General features: G+C 33.5%; 2 protein-coding genes across 2 annotated transcripts in view; both read right to left on the bottom strand.

Moving 5' to 3' along the window:
- The window catches only part of LOC111064454 (RYamide receptor-like), a 390,152-nt gene that overhangs the window by 180,528 nt on the left and 185,012 nt on the right, over positions 1–24,612 (bottom strand). The gene's annotated exons all lie outside the window — the stretch shown is intronic.
- Positions 21,944–24,612, bottom strand: part of LOC111057313 — a 54,989-nt gene continuing 52,320 nt past the window's right edge. Inside the window, exon 6 of the mRNA XM_039421922.1 lies at positions 21,944–23,584. Within this exon, the coding sequence (XP_039277856.1) occupies positions 23,081–23,584 (504 nt within the window). The 3' untranslated portion in view covers positions 21,944–23,080. The remainder of the gene's footprint in view (positions 23,585–24,612) is intronic.

The raw sequence follows: 24,612 nt of genomic DNA, 5'->3' as shown, positions 1-24,612 counted from the left end.
CTTAATATTTTATCTTAAAAGTTAAAGTTACATTTTAAAGTTATTATTATATTCATAGATTATTGAATAGGTTTCAAAAAGTTAATTGATGTTCAACAGACACAACTCTGTCACATACAGTTTTTGCAATATTGAAATATTTCTTCCATGAAGACTAAGGACGAGACCATATTAGGCGTTTTTTAGGCGCTAACCGAATCAGCCGATCGGAGAGCTTCCTGCCCTGCTGACTCTGTAAACGCCTAATATGGTCTCGTCCTAACAGCTAATCTGAGATGCATGTTTTCCAAATAACAGGATATCCCTTTCCCATTCTAACTTGATTGGATTGATAGAAGAATGAGGTCATATTGTATTTGAGACGTGATTTTAACACAGATCACGTGCCAGCTTGTGGATTATCGTTTGCGACTGAAGTATGTCATGTATGATAACTGCATATCCGAAGCTACATACTACAATCTCATGAATATTTAGCGATGGCTGTTGGATTCATTTCCAACCGCTTAAAAACAACCTGAAACTCCAAACAAAGGCTTGCATCAATTCCCCAACAGTTTTCTGCTGGACATATTACTGAATCTATTGCCACCTAAAGGAATTGATTTTCGAAAACAAATTAAAGGTCGTTGGTACGAACCAGTGGGCAACCAAAAATGTGTTTGGGATGAGGGGAGATCGTTATCGGTTACCGGCGGCCTAGAGTATGTGCCCTCTTCCGATAGTTATTGTCAAATCATATTTGCCTTGTTATTATCTCAAGCACTCTAAAAAAATATTTAAATTTTCACACTGAAAAATAGAACCTATGATTGATATATAAGTAATTACATAGTACCCTTTTTACAAAACTTTTTTATTTGAACACTTAAACACACTTATCTAGTTTCGGCTTTCAAGCCAATTTGAAAATATTAAAATCTGTAAATTTACCAAATATTCCAGATGAATTTCAACATTCATTTGGGTAATATCATTATACTCTTTACTATCAATACACTTTCTTCTTTACTTATTTCTCTAATTTTGGGAGAGTTAGTTAGGAGAGACTGGAACGAACTGTCAGAATTCTGACAGTGGTGATTTTTTCACAAAATATATCCACAAGTACATGCCAATTAATATCTCAATTTGTTTGTGGAAGAAACTATACAATTTTTTTCCCCTCAGTAAGTTCAAGTATATTTTCCAGTGATTATGATTCGTTTCTAAATTGTTATTGGAAATGAATTCCATGATTTACGATGGAAGGGACACAATGAATTCAGGAGTTAGTATTATCATACGAAGCTAATACGTCATTTAGTAGTTAAAACTTAGAATAGGTTACTGCGATCTAAAGAAGGAACCAAAAAGAGGTAAACATGATATTAGCAGTTCAAACCAATAGGCATTTCTCTATAGAATACTTGAACTCTTTTTGTGTTGAGGCTATAATTATTTTCACTTGACCTCTTGATTCATTTTATTGCCTGCAAAACTGGAGCTATCTTGCTAGAGGATCTAAAAAATTCGAATCTCTCTCTCTTTGTACTTGAATGTTCAAAGAGTCATCAACCAGTGAGTGTGAAAGAGTGTATAGGTGGAAGGATTATATGAGATAGGTAGGAGTAGGCTAAAGAGCCACCATAAAATCTTCAATACGGCAACTTTATGTCTCTTCATTCTTCAGCCTTCTGAAATTGACATTGACGGAGTATCATCTTGTTCTGTTCCAGGTATAAAAGGAAGGGTTTATTGCTCTTGAAAGATCTAGATGAGTCTACATTATTCTTAATAGTTGCTCCAGAAAAGCACCTAGGCCTAGGGCAATGATATAGCTTCAGCTAACGGAATATTGATGTGTCAGTCTACAAATATGTCACAACCAATACGACATGACATTGAAATTATTACAAGTGTTTTAAAGTATTGTTTGAGCCGAGTAGATACATTCCAAGCTCTCAAGAGAAATTAATTTCTCAATTTTTTTCTTTTATAATCAAAGCGAAATAATCAAATCGAATCATGTAGAACGAATGAGTGGAGAAATATACGATTTGAAACTAACAAGCTCGTAAATTATACTTGTCTAATGGTTCTCATGAACATATTTGGAATATTTGAGCGTGTCTTGTCTTGACCAATGACAGTAGAGCTCAGCCTTTATTAGACAACAGCAAATGGCCTTCCCTCAATACTTTATTATTTTGCTGCTCAAAGTATAGGATTCCAGTTTACTAGAATCGATATTGTTGTAACAACTGAAACTAGAATTATAAATATTGTTTTTATAAATCAGTGGTTTTGACAATATCAAGTAGTTCATCCAATATGGGTTTTCACCACAACACAGAAAGTTGATAAGATTATTCCTCAAGTAATATACAACACTAAACAAAAATTATTGAGGATGATATCTCAATGAAAATTGATAAATGAGAAGTCACTCCACGAGTATAAACTAATCCGAAAATTTTTCCACTGTTCTAATTAATTGATCATGGAATAATGATATCCAGAGGTTTTTAAGTGGAAATTTTTATTTTCTCTCATGTACTGGGAAAAACTTTTTTAGTTTTCATCACCCCTGAAAAATTTCGTATCCACCCCTGTTTGTGATTCATGAAAAAGATCGGGAGCAGCAGAAGCTGTAGTTTGTGAATGATGTTTCCCAGTAAACCATGAGCGTTCTCTCGGATGAACGACTTTGAGAAGAGCTTTGACGTTTATCGATCCACAACGGACCTAAAAGAATCTCTCTCTAAAAATACTCTCCGACAACTCTTCAGGTTTAGTAATCTATTTTTTCTCGCAATTCAGCCATCTTAGTATGGAAATGAGGAGAACGCTTCCGCACTGATATTCTCAGCAAAGATGGACCAATAATTCTTTTCAGTTTTCGAACTGATCAGTTTCCTGCTTGAGATACAGTATATTTGTTGCTGGAGACTCCCGTTTTCTTCTCAAGTTTTCCTTATTGTGAGATCTCAAGGGACAAGAGCCGGCAACTTTGAAGCTGGAAGTAAAATCTGCTCATATTGGAAAATAAATAATTCATTTTGGTTTTCTCTCGAATATCCAATGAAATTGTTATTTTTTCATGAACATTGAAAATGCATAAATGATTATAAAATCAGAACGGGAAGTGAAAAGAGTAAAGCAAATAATGTTTGGAGTAAAAAATCGAAACTGAGAGATTTCACCTTTCAATAATTGAAACCTTTTTGAAAAATAAAGCGATGAATGATGAATGAATGATTTGATAATTGCATTGGTTCTATTAATGGTAAGTTTCTGAATGTTCATGAAGAAATGAAAAAGCAGTCATGTTGCCAAATATTGAAAAAGAGTATGATATGGCGACTTGAGCTACTCATAAGCCTCAAAGTACTAATCCTTGCAGTTTGTTATCATGCTGGATTAGGATATTATTCTTATGTATTATCCTATATTGTACTTCCGCCAGATCCAAACAAATATGAATATCACAAATAATATTCGAAATTGGTTCTTGATATCTTCATTAATATACATGATCCAATCGGAGTCAACTCTAATGCAACCAGAGAGTATAGTGAGTAAAAAGATCAGCTGGTATTTTTTAAAATCTTTTCCAGCAATCGTGTATTAGATTCTAGGCCTACACTGCGACGTTGCAATATCGTAGGCCGGGGCCTTAAGGCCATTCCACACAGCACGTGGCGTGCGTGGCTGGACGCACGCTAGCTACTTTTCAAAACATCGCTTCCCAGCTAATCAAATGAAGCAATTCACATAGCAGCCACGGCCATGCGGCAACGCTTGCTATACTAGCCACGCGTGGCTACCGTTCGCTCTCTGAGCAATCTTTTCAAACGTGTCCGGCCACGTTTTGGTCCGAGCATGCGCAGAACGTATACTAGACGTATACTGTCGAATGGAACGTATACTATCATTGTCAGCCTCAAGGTTGCGCATTAAATTATGGAATTCGAGATAGGTCTTCCTTTTTTTATTGATTGGATGTACCCACTAGTCCCGTGCTGTCACCGAATACAATAAAACCAGCTCATTATCATTACTACTGCTGCTGTTGGAGTCATCAAACCAAGGTAAGCCACAAGAAAATCCAGATTCACACCACGGGACCGTCGGAGTTGACATCTTCCACGGGAAACGTGGCCGGTATAGCATCGCAACAGTCGTGGCGGTGTGAATTGGCATGTGGCTAGCGTGGCCGGCGTGGCGTGCGTCCAGCCACGCACGCCACGTGCTGTGTGGAATGGCCTTTATATTAGAGGTGGCCATGGTAGTAGCCTATATTCAAAGATAAGAATAATATAAGAAGGTTTCATCTATTTTATTCAAGAACGACTGATAAAAGGAAGCTTAGATTCGATTCACAGCTTCATCTGGTGAAATTTGCTGCTGAAATACAATAATTCTTATAATACCCATGTGAAAAATTATATTTATATTTGTGTTATAGACCGAGATTTTTGCAACCCTCAAGAGCTACAAATAGTTTGAAAATTTCAAGTGAGCAAGTTGATAATTTAATCTATTACTGTGAGACATATACTATGTAAAACTCTAAACTTGAAAGCATGTGACTGGCATTTCATCTTCATGGGAGGCATCTTCAAACTTCAGACCGTCTATTACTACTTTGACACTATACAACTGCAGCCAAACAACATCATAGTCAGTTACTCATCCAAGTATTGTTTATTCGTCTAATAACAACCTATCTCAGTGATTCATGCAAATTCGATTCCACCCTTCCAACAAAGTTACGTCTATTGCATCGTGGATAATTTATGTTATTGTATCATGGAATATTGTGAGATTCACTCCAAACTTAAAGCATTCAAATAACATAAATGCTTCTCATTCTACCAATACCGATAGTTTGAAGTGGTTCTCACTATAGTTTCACATACAAACTTCATACTTAATTCAGTTGCGTCATTTGTCTTCGAAACACAATCTGAATTAATTATCATTGAACTAGGAATCTTAAACACTTGACTATTCTACAACTGACAGGTAAATCTCTCGAAGTACAGCCAACAAAGTTTACCTGAAGGCTAGAGTTCACGAATAATAGGAAGTTAGCATCATGTAGCATACAACTCCATAATACTTGTGTGGGATCCCAATCAAATTGGATGGTGAACATTCAAATTTGACAGAATAGTTTATGTGTATCAATACAAGGGCTTGAGGATAACACTATAATCTTTCATAAGAATGTTAATTAATCATATTTCATAAGACTGTCTGAGATTAAGCTCCAGTCAGATCTAGTTTCAAGTATTACTCTATACCAAATTAATATTCTTATAAAAACACTTCACTTGAATGGGCTACTTCTACAAATTAATAAAAACAATATGGAAGCATGAAGTACCCTTTATTATTTGAAATATTACAACTAGTAATATTCTAACGATCGTTGTAATATTTTAAATAATTAAGGGTACTTCAAGTTTCCATATTGTTGTTATTAATATTCTTATTTATTTGTAAATTGCATGTACTGTATCTCTCATTTTTTCTTACTAAACTTGCTTAATATGATTGTAAATTGTAGTGATGACTGTTTTGGGCTTAATGCCTTTAGTCTTCTTTGATCTGAAATAAATAATAAATATAGTCAAATAATATCCAATAGAATCTTACTCTCTCCAAGAAGAAACTTCAAGTCACAAGAGCTCATTTAAAAATAACTGACTAGAATAATATAGGAAGAATAAACTGATTTCTACTGCGTATTGAAAATAAAATGCTGTAATTGTTTGGCTCAGAAAGCGCGTGGATATAGAATCTTCTCTATACTTATAAAAGGCTAAGCCCCTACAGACTGAAATCACACCACAGCCCAAACTACTGAGCCTAAGAACTTGAAATTTTGCACGATTGTTTATGGTAGCCTGAAAACATCCACTAAGAAAGGATTTTCAGAAATTTGTCCCCCTGAGGGAGCTGGGGCCCCCCCCAAAATTTTGTACTTTTTAACCGCTCATTGCACAGCAAAGTCATGAGGAACTTTTTTGTTCAGCTACGAAAAAAAAAATAGATCTATGCAGAAAAATTTCGATCAGGAGCACAGGGGGGTCCAGGAGAGGGCATTTTTCGAAAATTTTGATGTAAAATCACACTACAGCTCAAACTAATTGTCCTACAGACTTGAAACTTTGCAAAAATATTCTTCAAACATGCTAGACGCGCACTAAGAACGGATTTCTAGATATTTTGCCTCTAAGGGTTTCAAAGGATGAAAAAGGATCCTATTAAGTAAGGTTATGAACATGGTAAGGTGAGTGTCATATGGAAATGAGATAATATTTATTTATTGACATGTGATATTCTAACATATGTTGTAATCATTGGAAATAACAAAATAATATGATAGAAATTCAAAAAAGAACATCTGTTCTATTATTGCTTTCTACCTGATTCCACTCAACCTCAATAATATTGTTCTGATAATTGATAAATATGTTCAATAATAATATTATTATTGATATAATAAAAGTATTGTTTTGATAATTAATTATTATCATTAATATAATAATAGTATTGTTTTGGTAATCAATAAATATTTTTATTTTCACAAACTCTGTATAATTTATAATGGTGAATGTGAAACAGCTGCATCAAAGAAATTATCTCAAAAACATATGTTTAGGAAAACCATAGTTTTGAACTTCGTTTTCCTGATGGAATGTATAGCCAACACGTGGCGTGTATTATTAATTTTTCAGCTAGAATAGTTTTTTGAGACTGCTAAATAAACGTCTACAGTTTTATCAATGCTGTATCGGCAATATGAAAACGCATGCAGTTAATATGTCTTTAAATAAAGGTGTTGATATCTACATGATAATTATTCTCTACCATTTTTATTTAATTAAAATTTCAAAATTATTCAAGCCTTGATAGAATGATTGACTCACTATCCAGTGTCACGTTATTCTTTATATTTAAATAACGATTAGCCTCCTGCTTGGCATCAGTCGGTAAAGCATGAGATATTTGATACAATCATATATTTAGGTCGTGGTTTTTTAATAGGATTCAGTCTCAAAAATCTTGATAGGCCTAGGTATGGGCTTCTCCTATAACTCTTGTAATTCAATAAAAATAATATATATAAATATGATACTTATACTATAGTGTTAAGGAATAAAAATAAATTGCACACCATAAACATTTCATACATATATTAAACAAATAATGCAAAAAATAGATCGAGGCAAAAAATATATAAAGAGCGATAAAAAATATAATATAAAAATAGAACAATAATTGAAATCAGTAAAATATCACAGGCTAAATTTTATATTCTAGATTTATGGCACGAATCATTACCATGTGCCTTTATCTTAAAATCATATGCATTCTTTTGCATGTAGCTGTGATATGCGCTTGCTAATACTTGTCGACTTGGACAACTCAATTAAAAAATATGTTCCTTAAAATCAACTTGATAAATTAGCCACTAATAATCCAAATATATATGTATATTAAAATCTCTAGTACTTAGTAGATTTCTTTATATCGAATATATATTTTTATCTCAGGGTGCAAGATTCGGCACCTGACGGAATAGGTAGAGCCATTCATCTAGTGAATTAGAGCTATAACAAACTATCGCAAATTATATTGCAAAAATTAAATATCATATGCATATGTTTTAATATCCTAGATTTTATACTTCTTTGATTCAATAGAATTTTCTGAAATGTATTGATCTATCTTTTTCTTTCAATAAAATACCTTTAATACTAATTTTACTTGCGCAAGTATTACTCTTATTAATTTCTTAATTTAAAATAAAAACCCTTTCGACGAGCTAGCTTTGATTATTAGATTAATTCGAAGCACTAGGGCGCCCATCACTAATTCAATATTTATCACTCACGTGTCGAAATCTTCTTATAAGCCGCCGATGTCGATCCAACTCCATGTGGTCCGGGAATATGTTAGCCGGAATCGTCTCTTCCAAGGGTTATAAATTTATTTGAAATTGAAAATGACTTCTGCTTTACAATAGCATCACGAAGTCTTTTAAGAAATTTAATAATGTGATTTTACTTTAACTTTTACAAATTTATTAGCAAGGTACTACGCTCTAAAATATTTGGGGTCCTCTCCTGGTGGCATTTGGTTGGCGAGTGCTGGTTCTCCTTTCTCAATTTTACCAATCTTATTTCCGACTTTCAAATTAACATAAAATTTGAATATCTTAGTCCTCCGCCATTTAGGTTCAAATAGATCTTACAAAAAATATCAAAATATTACTTAGATTGTACGATTAATAATTTCTTTGCTTTCGAGCCATATCGATAACATAGACTATACAAAGTTTTAACACAAATCCAGTACATTTATATAAATATATAGAAATATTTTTGAATTGGCCTACAGTTGCCGCCTATTAACTACCGTTTTGCTATTGGTGCATGCAAATTTTATTCGGTATTCATGCGCCTGGTACCTCCTATTTCCTGAATACACTTAATTATTTTTATTTGGTTTATTGGTTATGCTCTTTACATGCTAGCTAATATTCTATACATTAATATTAATTTCATGCTACCTAATAATTAGCCACGTGATCAGGTGTTTTTTCACATTGCATACCGTTTGATTGCAATAGAGCTCTGCCAAGGGGTTTTGGTCAGATTCTACGTTTCTCGATTTGATCGATCTCTAGGTCACCGATCCGTGAATACATGTACCTAACCTCAATCTTCAAAATATTTTATATAATAATCTATTTATTAGCAACAAATTCCTTCAAATCCTTTTTAGGTTTTTTGTACCGTTTAGCCAGAACAAGCTGATGCTATCTAATCTTAGTTATTATCTATTTGGCGATATTAGCCAGTTACTTTATTTTCAGACCTATTACTATTTCGGTTAGGGATTTTTATCTACCCAAATTCGATACTTTACAACAGTCAGTCGAAAATTTTAATATTGAAATGAGGGGTATTTTGGCAAGCTGAACAAAAAAAGTCCTATGCACCTTTTTGATATTATTTCTTCAAATGAAAAATGAGTTTTGTTGGTTGTCAAAACTCCCCCTGAAAAAGAACTATTCATTTTATCCTATATTTTAGTAAAATAACAATGATTTCTGCATTGAATAACATCTATCTTGCCAACAAGAATCGAACTCTTTGTGAATTTAGATATATGACCTACACTTTAGATTTATATAATTCTATCAATAAATTCATGGAAAATTGAAGTACTTTTTTCAGTTAGTTGATGAAATTGATTATCAATAGAGAAAATGATTATAATTTCATCAATACAGAATTAGTTGAATGAATTGTCGATGTACTGAGTTCTTGGTCAACAATAATTCAATATTGGTATTTATCCAATAATTATTTTTTTCAGAAGTTATTTCATTTGAATTAGAAAATATTTATAAGCTCCTATCAATTTATCATTCGTAACAATGAATTCTTCAAAACATGAATTTAATCAAATAAAAAATTGCCCATATTTCTGTATTCATGTTCGCATGTTTTCCACTTATTGTGATGGATAGCCAAAATATTGTGGAGCGAGCTGCACGGCGAATTGAATCGAGGGCTCTGATTGGCTGAAAAGTTCAGCGTTCGGAGTGAGGTGAGGCGAGCAGTTAGAACAGAGGCAAGCGGCACGGCGAATGGTTCGGAGTGCGGTACGGCGAATGATTAACAGCTGATTTTTAACATTATGAAACATATGCTCATGTTCGTTGAAAGGCAAGATGTTCGGAGGAATGCACGGTTTGCTGCGCGGTTCGAGGTTCGGTTCGGCATGTGTGGACGCACCTTTAGTTGTTACAGGACATTTATACAGATCACAGGCCAAAGCAACATAATAATCTATCTTCTTCTTCTTCTTTTTCTTATTTTTTTCTTCTTTTTATTCTTCTTCTTCTGCTTCTTCTTCTTCTTACTCCTCTTCTCCTTCTTTCTCTTCTTCTTCTTTCTCTTCTTCTTAGAGTAGAAGATAGATGCCCCGACAAACTGACAGATTTATAGTATTCCTGGTGATTGAGCCTGTCTTTTTCAGCGTTGTCTATTAATAATATTAATAATAAAGCTTAATTTACAACTAGCTTACCCAGCGAACTTTGCACCGCCAATGTATCTCATGTTACACTTGACTTTATTTTGTGAATCATGAAATTTATCTTACAATCAACATGTTCATTTACATCTCAATACGGACTTCCTATGTGCTTAGTCATGCAGCATTCATTATTCCGAAAACATATTATTCTTCTCAATCAATTGGTAGTAATATCTATCAGTAAAGTTTTCAATTAAAAAAAAAGGTTATATCAGTGTTTGAAAGAAAAATATTCAATGTTTTCATAGCTGTAGATTGTCTATATATGGTCCAGGAAATATGCGATGTACGATGAATCACACAGAATTCCATATTCTTTCCATTTTAGGATGAATATAAGCTATGCTAAATTCAAAAAATTGTAAATTATTCTTTCATCCTTCAGTAATTAATGAATGCAATATGAATACTATACATATATACTATACAATATATATATATACTCTTTCATTAGGTGAATAATTTTTTTCAACATTTTCCAGTTTCTCAATGATAGGGGAGTGATAATTATCTGTATGAGTCTTCTAAGGAACCATTATGAACAGCTGGTACCAATCGACTATACACTTCAACTCCAAACTACCGTTTTAATACCAGTACACAATAATTTATCACAGGGTGATATGTTTATTACAGCTGGTAACTTTAGATGCTAAATCATATTATCACAATATGATCTTAAATCATGATCATCTTTTCGTTCTTCAGTAGCCGCTCGGCCGAAAATTTCGAAAACATAGGTCTGTAAAATGTATTAACAAATAATTATTATTAACCCCCTATTAAAATTTCTGTTCAGAAACCATCCCCAATATTCACACAACATATTCCCAAAGTTTCATGCCGTTATGTCAAGTAGTTTTCAAGTCTACAGGGAACAAACAAACACACAATCAGACATTCATTTTTTTATAAATAGATTTCAATTTGGCTCAAACAAAAGCCTCTCTAAATGAAGATAGAATGATAAGGATTCAGTTCTGTTGTTTTAACATTTTTTCAAATCACTTTCAAAAAGTTCATGTAGTACCTACTATTGTGTTTGAGACACTTCTGGTGCTATCATAGTTTCACCACTATTATTTGTTCCACAGTCCTATCTCTTGCAGTCGTTAACTATGTCTATAATAATTATATTAAGTAAAGAGCTGGCTTACGCACGTACGGGATAGGAAAATTATGTTTGACGCATCATCACGTCTGAACTACTGGACTAATTAACTTGAAATTTTGCTTATAGATTCTTAATTAACCAAGGTTGGTTAAAGGCCCTATTCTCAATTCTTCAAAATTTCATTACGTCAAGTTTTCATTTTGTCAAGTTTTAAAATAGATCCTTGCGAAGCACGGGTTCCTGCTAGTAATATTATAAAAGTTTCACCACTCAAGGAACTATTTCCTGGAAAATAAATCAGTCAAGTTTCTACAGATCAATCAAGCTACTTTCAAAGTTTGAAATTGGAAACTCTTGATGGTGAATATGGTGATTCATCACTCATGCATCATGACGGAAATGGAGTACTATTATGTTATTCTTTATTTCACAAAAAAGTCATCACAATGATCGACATAAAAAAAGATGGATGATAAAAGAAGCACCTTGTGCTGTTATTGTTCCATAACTCAGAATATCATCGAATCAGAACCTATTTTGAATGATTTTTAATTCCAATTCTGGAAAAATAATATCATTATCAACATTCACAAATTACATTTATTGATATTAGTAATAGTTGAAAGACGACGGGACTAATTGATTTTCCATAAATGATATCACCAGTCACACAATCAAGGGTCTTGTAAAATAACAAAGAATGAAAACTCTATAATTCTTGAAGCTAAGATTTATGAATGACATCTTATTTTTTTATAAATTGTTTTACGCCAGGAACAGAATACCGCCGGAGCTCCAAAGAGATTCCACTAATACCGTTGGCTTGGTTTGCTTCATACTTTGAGGGTTTCATAACTTAATTAATTCCCGTTCTGTCGATGCTCTGTTTAGAGCAGTATATTCTCGTGAATTACATCATGACGAAGCACCTGAGTCCCATCTCGAGTTAGACTTCCCAACTGCTTCTAGACGCTTCTGAATGTTGAAAACGTCAGACCCGCGTTAATAAAGAGCATTGAAGGAGGTAGTACTTCATTTGGAACACGGCGTTGATGAAGATTCAAGCATACTACTGATATTCCTTCATTTTAGTGAAAAATGTCTAGTACATTGCTGTTTTACAGGTGAGAAGGCATCAAGTCATTATTTGAAGACGAATTTTAGGTGATTATTAATAAGAGTATCAATGTATTCAACATGAATTTATAGATGACATTTTACGAGTAGTAAAGTGCCAGGAGTAAACAAAAAAGTATAGAAGTGACCTCCCTCTCCTCCCAACAAGGAAAATTGGATGGAGAGAACTCAAATTTCATTCAGAGCCCATGGATCAATCAACTCAATCGTGGAATCCAAAATAATGAATCGAAGTAGGCTATGTGATATAGTGTTTTAGGATACGATATAACAGCCAACAATTTAGTGAAAATAAGATATTCATAAAATGCAACCCTCAATTTTTGTCTATTCTTTTGAATGCATCACCGTTTAAAACACTAGTTTATGTATCAATATACAAACAAACAAGCAATCCAATCAATAGAATGTACATTATATTCAAAATGTAAATATATGACTTTTTGTGTAGTTGAGAAGTTGATATTGTGGTAATTATTCATATTGAATGAAAAAGACTAAGAAAATTGTCAAAACTTCGACCTGGAAACTGGGAACTTCGACCAGAGATCACAAAAACGGCAGACATCATGAAGAATTTAAAGAAGAAGATGAAAACCAATGACCTGATGATTTTGAAAGCTGACAAAGGATGCACTACAGTAAAAATGGATAAGGACGAATATCTAAGTAAGGTAAACCATGCAGATAACAATTTTATTGAGATTAACTCCAATCCCACCACCAAAATCATCAGCTTGATTGGAAATAAGTTGACTAATACCACCAAATTATTTAATAAGAAATAAATCAAGTATTTAACAGTCATGAATCCATATCCCACTAGACTTTTCGGTCAACCTAAATTACACAAAACTAATGTTCCTACAAGACCAGTGGTATCTTTTGTTAATTCCCCCTGCTCTAAATTAGCTCACAAACTGAATAGCACATTTCGGTCATTAACGGGTTTTCAACCAAAATTTAGTATTGAAAATTCATTGGAGTTGGTCAAAAATTTAAAGCATATTCCAGTTCTATCTTCTCATAAACTTGTGTCATTTGATGTTACTAATTTATTCACTAACATTCCGGTGGGAGAAAGTCTTGAAAGAGCTGAGGAAATAATGAAAGACTCTATCAATGATCATACACTCAGAGAAGAACTGGTAGGATTGATGAAGTTATGCACTCAGCATAATTATTTCAAATTCAACAATAGATTTTTTGAACAAAGAGAGGGGTTGGCAATGGGGTCACCCCTCTCACCAATCCTAGCTGAATTATTTATGGATAAGCTGGAAAGTAGAATTATTGAAAATGGTCATTTCAAAGATAAAATTGTTTACTGGTATGTAGATGATATTATTTGCTTATGGAAAGGAAGTAACAGACAACTAGACAATTTTCTTTCCTATCTGAATGGATTACATCAGAGTATAAAATTCACTGTAGAGGTAGAACAGGATTGTGTATCCCAGTCTGAAAAACCAATCAATTCAATTCGAGCAATATTCTTATTATGAGAATAATATTATGCATATCTCTCAATTAGTTGTTTATATTATAGATAATCAGAAAAAAATCAAATTCATTCCATTTTGCTATAATACATAATTATGTTGGTAATAAATATACATGATGTTGGTATATTACAGGCGTCGGTACAAGGATACGCCTACATCATTCAGATTGTTGATTACAATAGTATCACAGCAGTGATTTTAGCTTGCATATTATTATAGTACAGTATTTGAGATATACAACTGTGATGTTGATATAAAACCCGAGGGGTGGAATCGTATGCAATCTCACATCCACTTTCCGGCAGTCTATATTGGATCAACAAACAGTACGCCTAAATCCTAATGGAAATCAAGATTATGTGTATTGTGCATTCTATGTGCAGCATTCCTGATGCATATATGGATAATCTTTCAGAGATTTGCCATGATATAAATTGGTATGGTGCTTGTACATGCATTGGTATGGTGCATTATAGTCGTGGTATATGGAATAATAGAGTGGAAGCTGAGTGCAGACTCAAACTCGTTCAACACTCTCCAAATCGATCTATAAAAGAGCTACGACTACTGAAAGAATACTAATCCATATCGAAATAACGGAATATAAAAAGTAACTGGATTTCATTTTTGTTGTAGTAAAAGTGGCAGCCCTATTCAGTAGAACAACTAGAATAATTCAGGCCCATATGCACCATCTCGATTTAAACGTAGATTGATAAGCTGATGGATAGAACTGTTGGATAACCAGGTATAAAACAGATCACAATAAATGCTAACATACCCACATTGTAATAGTTGATTATGGTTCAACTAGTACAATTTAACATTTAGCACTATATAATAAATGCGGTCATAATCAACCTCAAGTCAACCTTGATTGGCGTTAAATATGAATAGTGCATATGGGTCTAAGCACCATTAAGGCAACACTAATCTTGGTTTAAATGAAGGTTGCTTTAAAACGTGTAATATAGGCCTAACGTTTTGCAATAGGCTACCTGCCTAGCTTGAACTGATCAATCTTAGTTTTAACTTTAACAGAGATGGTGCATGGGACTTATAGTTTAGTTCCATCATAGAGAGATGATAGCATGAGAAGATCCCATGGTATAGGGAGTTTATGTTCAAATTTCAATTTCAACTCAGGCCGATAATTGTTGTAGTTTATTTTTCGTGAAGCTATGTGATGCTGTTAGTTTCTTATTCTGTGCCGTATTTACACTACTCTTACCCGGCCAAACAGTAATGATAGATAGTAATCGGTTAGAGTTAACAAAAATTGGCTTCAATTTTGAAACATAAATGACCTATGCCATGGTATATCTCCTTATGCTGTCTTTTCTCTATGGTTCTACAACAATTGAATGCAGTTTAGTGGTTTCCAGCGAAAAAGTATATTAAAAAAAATAAGTTCACTCTTGATGAATCCAGAAAGAGCAACAAAAGAGCAATAGCTAGCCTATAGAAGTTCACCATTTTTCTAGATGACGCTTACACTCATTCGAATGGATTTGTCGACCAGAAAATTGGAAATATAAGTATCAAAGTCCTGAATTGTGATTGGTGAAAAGCATTCACACAGCGCTACGGTTTTTGAAATGTGAGCTCAAATTGAACCTCACATTTTTGAACACGAACGTAAAGCTGCTGCCATTCTGAATGGAAGAATCTCGTTATTTTCATTTTGTCAACTGATAATTCCTCTCCTAGTCTGTTTCATTTTTCTCCAATCCACTACTCGATGATGGTATAATAACTTGAAAACTTCAAGAGTTTAAGACATATTGAGTTGATACTTGAGCTAAAATAGTGAGATATAAAGCATGGTAAGAGATTGTTTCAGTAACAAGTCTTACTGTATTAAGTTGGTGGATAATTGATGTGCTCTTGCATGGTACTGAGGTTAGGAAGAGAAACTTGATCCAGCTACCTTCACTAACTTATAAGCTCGAGGACGAGCATTAAGTCATCAGATATTTAGAATTGTGATGAAATAAGATAACATGTCACATCTTTGAATTATTTATACTTAGTTAATGTGGTAAGGTGATTATTCATTTATTCAGTCATGTACAATTATTACACTTATGTGAGAAGGCACAACAGGCTTATGCCCAAAACTGAATTTGAAATTAAAAATATAATTCAAAATTAATAATTTAAAATTATAAGCATGGGATAGATTTCTTGCAACATGCGAATCACCTTGTAGTTGATAGAGAGGGAAGTAACTCAATAATAAAATTGAGTTGTATTACAGGTCAATAGTGTTGTATTGTATTACAGGATAGAGGAGACGTTCAATTTCTTTATCAATTGTATAACATCTGGCTCGAGTTCTGTATTATTCTACTACATAATATCTCACTATAGTTCCTCAGTGAGTGTTTTATGACTCAGTGAGATTCAAATTTACATCCATTATGCAATAATTTCGTCATACTCAATTCAAAAAATCTAGTGTGAGTTCATCCAGAATTGGGATTACATGAATAATTGAGATACTGTAGTTCTTTATCGAAATAATTTGAAACAACAATGAAGATTTCTATTTCACCGAAGATCTCTAGAATTTTCAAAATATTGTGAAAATTGAATATGAATCTCTGTCATACAGCTCAATGAGTGCAGTAAGTGGGAAAAACTCGTTTCTTGTAATCGGAATGCTTTCCATGCACATTTCAAACATTCTATCGTCTACGAAATTACTTTCTGTCCCCAGGCAGCTGCATTTATTAGTTCTGAGTTCTGACAAAAGTTGAATTGCTCACATTGTCTACAAAGACAAAAGCACGCCGTTCGAAATGAGAATGGCTTTTCGATTGCAGTACAGCAGACATATCATTCAATAAGTACACAATAAACTGGGCTTTATATAAGGCTGTTCGAATTCTAATCTTTCCATTCTCAATCAATGGATTTCTGTAGTAGAATATTGAAAATGCATTCCCACTCAAGTGGTAGTCGGCTCTAAACTCGTTGTATATGAATAATAGAGTGGAAGCTGAGTGCAGACTCTGGAATTTCATATTGATTAACAAAACAAGTGTCACTCAAACTCGTTCAACACTCTCCAAATCGATCTATAAAGAGCTACGACTACTGAAAGAATACTAATCCATATCGAAATAACGGAATATAAAAAGTAACTGGATTTATTTTTGTTGTAGTAAAGTGGCAGCCCTATTCAGTAGAACAACTAGAATAATTCAGGCCCATATGCACCATCTCGATTTAAACGTAGATTGATACGCTGATGGATAAAACTGTTGGATAACCAGGTATAAAACAGATCACAATAATAAAGCTAACATACCCACATTGTGATAGTTGATTAGGGTTCAACTAGTACAATTTAACATTCAGCACTATAATAAATGCGGTCATAATCAACCTCAAGTCAACCTTGATTGGCGTTAAATATGAATAGTGCATATGGGTCTAAGCACCATTAAGGCAACACTAATCTTGGTTTAAATGAAGGTTGCTTTAAAACGTGTAATATAGGCCTAACGTTTTGCAATAGGCTACCTGCCTAGCTTGAACTGATCAATCTTAGTTTTAACTTTAACAGAGATGGTGCATGGGACTTATAGTTTTAGTTCCATCATAGAGAGATGATAGCATGAGAAGATCCCATGGTATAGGGAGTTTATGTTCAAATTTCAATTTCAACTCAGGCCGATAATTGTTGTAGTTTATTTTTCGTGAAGCTATGTGATGCTGTTAGTTTCTTATTCTGTGCCGTATTTACACTACTCTTACCCGGCCAAAACAGTAATGATAGATAGTAATCGGTTAGAGTTAACAAAAATTGGCTTCAATTTTGAAACATAAATGACCTATGCCATGGTATATCTCCTTATGCTGTCTTTTCTCTATGGTTCTACAACAATTGAATGCAGTTTAGTGGTTTCCAGCGAAAAAGTATTTTAAACAAAATAAGTTCACTCTTGATGAATCCAGAAAGAGCAACAAAAGAGCAATAGCTAGCCTATAGAAAGTTCACCATTTTTCTAGATGACGCTTACACTCATTCGAATGGATTTGTCGACCAGAAAATTGGAAAATATAAGTATCAAAGTCCTGAATTGTGATTGGTGAAAAGCATTCACACAGCGCTACGGTTTTTGAAATGTGAGCTCAAATTGAACCTCACATTTTTGAACACGAACGTAAAGCTGCTGCCATTCTGAATGGAAGAATCTCGTTATTTTCCGTTTGCCAACTGATAATTCCTCTCCTAGTCTGTTTTCATTTTTCTCCAATCCACTACTCGATGATAGTATAATAACTTGAAAACTTCAAGAGTTTAAGACATATTGAGTTGATACTTGAGCTAAAATAGTGAGATATAAAGCATGGTAAGAGATTGTTTCAGTAACCAGTCTTACTGTATTAAGTTGGTGGATAATTGATGTGCTCCTGCATGGTACTGAGGTTGGGAAGAGAAACTTGATCCAGCTACCTTCACTAACTTATAAGCTCGAGGACGAGCATTAAGTCATCCTATATTTAGAATTGTGATGAAATAAGATAACATGTCACATCTTTGAATTATTTATACTTAGTTAATGTGGTAAGGTGATTATTCATTTATTCAGTCATGTGGAATTATTACACTTATGTGAGAAGGCACAACAGGCTTATGCCCAAAACTGAATTTGAAATTAGAAATATAAATCAAAATTAATAATTTAAAATTATAAGCATGGGATAGATTTCTTGCAACATGCAAATCACCTTGTAGTTGATAGAGAGGGAAGTAACTCAATAATAAAATTGAGTTGTATTACAGGTATAGTGTTGTATTGTATTACAGGATAGAGGAGACGTTCAATTTCTTTATCAATTGTATAACATCTGGCTCGAGTTCTGTATTATTCTACTACATAATATCTCATTATAGTTCCTTAGTGAGTGTTTTATGATTCTTAAAGCATGACTCAGTGAGATTCAAATTTACATCCATTATGCAATAATTTCGGCATACTGCTATTCAAAAATTCTCGTACAATTGGGAAATATAGTGTGAGTTCATCCAGAATTGGGATTACATGAATTGTAGTTCTTAATCGAAATAATTTGAAACAACAATGGAGATTTCTATTTCACCGAAGATCTCTAGAATTTTCAAAATATTGTGAAAATTGAATATGAATCTCTGTCATACAGCTCAATGAGTGCAGTAAGTGGGAAAAACTCGTTTCTTGTAATCGGAATGCTTTCCATGCACATTTCAAACATTCTATCGTCTACGAAATTACTTTCTGTCCCCCAGGCAGCTGCATTTATTAGTTCTGAGTTCTGACAAAAGTTGAATTGCTCACATTGTCTACAAAGACAAAAGCACGCCGTTCGAAATGAGAATGGCTTTTCGATTGCAGTACAGCAGACATATCATTCAATAAAGTACACAATAAACTGGGCTTTATATAAGGCTGTTCGAATTCTAATCTTTCCATTCTCAATCAATGGATTTCTGTAGTAGAATATTGAAAATGCATTCCCACTCAAGTGGTAGTCGGCTCTAAACTCGTTGTATATGCTGGAAGTACTCTATGATTTTATAGTGTATCCACAATTCTTGATTCACTTTAAAATGTATAAGTCCGGTTGCACAAAGACCGATTAAATATTACTCGTGATTAATTTCACTAATCGTGAGAATCAATCAGAAAAGGTTAGGTTAGGGTTTGAGTTTCTCCAATCATGGTTTGAGTTTCTTCAGCAATGTAGTTGCTAGACTTAAACGAATAAAATAATTACTCTCTGAATGAAAATGTTTTGTGTCTGTATTTTTTTGACCATGAACCAACTCATTGACATTGATAATGAATTATGTTGGCAATGAGCCTATTGTCATCAATATCTGCTAAGTATTTTGTTGCTGATTAATCACCATCTAGAAGGGTGGAATATAAAATCAAACTTGATATGACAAACAGAAATTCTCCATACAGCTACATTGGCATTGGGAAGAAGGGTAAGTTTATGTTGACATTGTATATTCCTTAGTCAAAACCCCTATGAAAATCATGAGAACTATTTGATCATGTCCTTGTTGATTAAAGAAATACAACATTTTTCATCAACTCACAATGCTCCTAAAAATGTGAATGCTCCCAAAAATTCATTATTTATGGTGAAGAAAAAATCAAGTTATATAGAATAGATAGTTATGAAGTGAATAAGAAAATTACACGTGAAAGGGATATGCAAATCAGGTGGTCATTTGAAACTGTTTCCCTCACGTAGTCAAAGCCAAAATATGCATAACTCTTTCATTCTCTCCATTTTATCCATTCTCTGAGCTCAATCTTTAGAAGCTGGTTAATCTAGTCATGTCAAGCTCCTCCATATAACGTTGTAGGGTACATTCGCTTTTTGGTATGATGCAGAACCCATTTTCAAGGATTTTTTATATTTTGACCACGAAGAATACTTCAACTCCACCTAATAAAGAATTGACACAAATATCACTTCACAACTAACTATTCTATATAACTTTATTCTTCTTCACCATAAATAATGAATTTTGGTGGCATCCACTAATAAAGAATTCTTTCATTTCCATTTTCAAGAATCTGTTTCACAGAAAATGATTCATGAAAAGCTGAAGTCTGGAAATTGATGTTTGAATTATTTGAAAATATATTTCATACATCAGTGAAAATTGTTCTCAATAAATGAATACTTCTTATAATTATTATTGGCTTTGTTAACTATGGTTAACTATAATCAATAAGTCATAATCAATTATAATTATTATTGGCTTTGTTGACTATGGTTAACTATAATCAATAAGTCATAATCAATTATAATTATTATTGGCTTTGTTAACTATGATTAACTATGATTAACTAAGTCATAATCAATGTCACAAACCATGGTGGATAATATTATTGTTGAGGTACGATTAGTTTATACTTCGTTATTTATATTCATAACAGTATGAGTTGTATTCCATCTAAAATGTATTCATATCTTTTGTTGGATAATAATGTTGAACAAAATTCAATTGAATCTTGATACAAAGTAATATAATAGAGAAACAATAGCGTAAGTAGGCAAGTGTCGCAACTTTACTGTTATCTCATGCCGATTATTGTCGAATTTTACTGTTTAGTTGGGGTGAGAGTGTATGAACGGCACAATGTGAGAGACTACCAGTGTCACACAGCTTCACGGGAAAGAATTACATGAACTATCGGGTTGAGATAACAATAAAAGTTGCGACATAAACGCCCTATACCATGAGATATCTACTTATGCTATTGTTTCTCTATGGTAATATTTAATATTTACTTATTATCCACCAGTTAGTTAGTATAATCTAGATAAAAATAACTACTATCATGCGTTTATAAATTCTGAAGTGTTTGAATTCTATATTCTTCCTCTCATTTGTTAGACTCTTCCTACATCCTTTCGTGAAGGAGGTGCATTGAAGTAGATGGGTCAACTCGCTTCTGAACTTTTTGAGTTGAATAAACTATGCTCTCTATGTTGGCAGAGCACTCCAATTCTCAGTCCTTGAGAAATTAAGTCAGAGAATTTCCACCTCAATTAACCATGAGTGATCTGAAATTACGAATACTGTAGTTCACATAGTGGGAATGTGACATTGAAGTATATTCAAACATTGGAGTTCATGGTAGAAATTTCGTCCAATGAATGAGAATTGTTTGAAACAACCAACAAACCCTGTATTTTGATAATAGAATCCTTGTTATGATTGATTTATTTTGGAAACATCTTATATTTTTGACCTGATTATTGGAGAGATTCAAGTTTTCAAACAAAAATACACATTATCATTAGATTAAATGCATCAAATACACACATAACTCTGAAAAATGTTTCAGTGATATTTTCAGTTTATGAGTTCATAAATAATGCGTTATATTATCAACTTCAGAAAGACAGTTGAATAAAGTTTAAATTCAAACAGGATGATTGTATGAATTCATCTATAACATTTCAAAAGTAAAATTGACTTGTTTCAGGTTGAAAACATCATCTTCAAATTATTGCGTCAATTCTAACGATATAATTCAGTTGAAGAAAAATAAAACACGTCTTTCTAGATTAGACGAATAAATAATTTTTATTATTTTATGAATTGAAATAAAATTCAAAACAATTAATTGATGATATGACTATTTTCATTGTTTCATTTCTTACAAGTATCATGAATATGTCGAAATAGTCCAGTCGATATAGACATAAAAATGGGGTATGGAGAACGCTAATGTATATAGTGACTGAACTAAGAGTATGATTATGTAAAAGAAGTTTACTATTACGATAAATTATTATTTTAAATAAATCACGGTAACAAACGTTAGATTTGGATCAAATGAATCCTTTGTAACGTCTTATAAAATATCTCAATTGAAATACATTATCCAAATATCAATCTCTGTGGAAATCATTCCTCATGAAAATCAATGGTTATTATTTGAGATCAATCAGGGAAATAACTTTACCAGAGAAAGATTCTGATGATTTTTGTATAAAATCTCGATCAAGGATGTGACCTCCAGTAGCTACTCATCTCTCATTCTAGAATATCTAACAACAAGAGAAATCGTAGTAAGAAGAATCTCAACTACAATTCCAATGAGCGTTTTCAATAAACCATAAAATCAACGAGGGTTTTAACAATTTAGTTGCCGGTTCTCATCAATGAGGTGCATTGAGCTTCAAGCGCCACGAACACGCGTATTCCACTTTTTATTAGATGATGCTATGCTCACTATATCTGTATCTAATTGTTCCTATACAAATACAGATATAATAAGCATAGAAAAAACTTGCGTTCCTGTACAAATACAGATATTATAATCATCTGAAGAACAATGAAATGCGTGTGTTCGGGGCGCTTGAAGCTGTACGCACCTAATGAGAACTGACAACTAAATTGTTAAAACGCTTGTTGATTTTATGATCTATTGAAGATAGTCCTCGAAATTGATGTTGACATTCTTCTTACTACACTTTCTTTTGTTGGGCGCATAAGTCTGTATGCACCTTTTGGTTTGAACAGTAGCTAGTGGAGAAGAAACAAAATCATGTTTCCTAATAATTACAGATTTGGAAATGACAGATCTGATCAGGGTTGACTCATTGTTTTACCATAACATCGGCCGAGACAATACCCTCGGAACTGGCACCTGTTCTGTAATTAATTGTATTTGTCGACTGTGCAAAGTCATGCCTTGGCTGATATGTGTGCTGGGGATGTTGAGAATATTGAGATTGTTGAGGATATTGAGACTGTTGAGAATGAGATCTGGATAAATCGGGCGGAGAAATGTCGAAGGACCTGGCCGGAACGGCTCCAGCTGGAGCATTTATCGGAGTCCATTCGGAGGAGCCGAGTTTGGTGGAGACAGGAGCCAGCCCTGAGGCTGCACCGCCGTAGAACGACGACGCGGAACCCGAGTGGGACGTCGATGGAGATGAGGAACCAAAGTGAGACGCCGATGAAGATAAGGAACCATATTTGGACGACGATGGAGATGAGGAACCAAAGTGGGACGACGATGGGTTCTTGTAGAAGTCGGGTCTCGTGTAGTCGAGAGAGTCGCTGAACACCTTTCCTGGTGTGCTCTTGTAGGGAGAGTTGGAGGCAGGTTTGGCCGAGAAGTGGTTTACTGGTTTCTTGTAGTATTTGGCTAGGTTTTCTCGGAGGAGTTGTAGTTGGTTTTGTAACCTGGAAAACAAAGGAAAATTTCAAACTTATTATAACAAGTTGGATGTAGGTGAATGAACACTGGATAATAATAATTGTTTCTATAATGCTCTATTCGAGGTTAAATTATAATTGTATCATTAACATTATTTGTAATTTTTCAGTAGCTTATTGTTATTAGTAGCTTATAGTAGCAGTATTCATTGTTATTGGTTGTTCTTCTATGTTGGAAGTCTATTGCTGATGACAAAACATGCATGATGAACATGAGTGTGTGCATGATGAACATGCATATACATACATGTTTATCATGCATGTCATACCGTTAGTGGCTAGCCTAACAGTATGCTACACAAAATCTCTCATTTGTTAGGTCCATAATTCTTCAAATTATGAGTATTTATAATCTGTAATGAGTTGGTGTTGAATAATTAATAGATGCCAGACATAATGAGAAACTCGTGGGCGTTTAATTAGTGTGGACTGGCCGGACTGAAGTTAATACGCTTCTAGAACACTTGCATTAGCTAGGATTGAAACTAACTAGAAACTCGAAAACGAGAATTGAAAATTGAAATTAGGAAATGTTGATTGGAAATATCAATGGAATATGAAAATCTTGAGATGTTGAAATGCTGTGTAATTAATGATATTAACACAAGAAGAATATCGAAACACATCGACAATAGGTGAATCTTGGTTTTTGATCAAATTCCATAATGCGAATTGAAGTATACTCACAAAAATAATCACTCAATATAATTATTGAACAATATCCATATGTCTTTGTTCAGTAAACAAGTTTTGGAATACCCATCGCTCGAGTTCTAGGAATTCTGGCGCTGGATCTCAATCATCCCTATGTAAAGCTTCTCCTCTCCCACACTCAAAAAAGTTTCCATTGTGTGAGAAAATCCAATAGGAGGAACATTTCAATCAAAATTCAACATCATGGGTACGAGTGGAGCGATATAGTTAAGCTTTGCGATGATTCTATATTTCCACCAGAAAGAGGTCAGATAGCAGTGTTCCACCACAAAAAAATATTA

This window comes from Nilaparvata lugens, chromosome 2 (assembly GCF_014356525.2).
Source record: "Nilaparvata lugens isolate BPH chromosome 2, ASM1435652v1, whole genome shotgun sequence".
NCBI classification, from domain to species: Eukaryota; Metazoa; Arthropoda; class Insecta; order Hemiptera; family Delphacidae; genus Nilaparvata; species Nilaparvata lugens.
The sequence above is the reverse complement of the archived record's forward strand: the minus strand, read 5'-3'. Positions and strand labels throughout refer to the sequence as shown.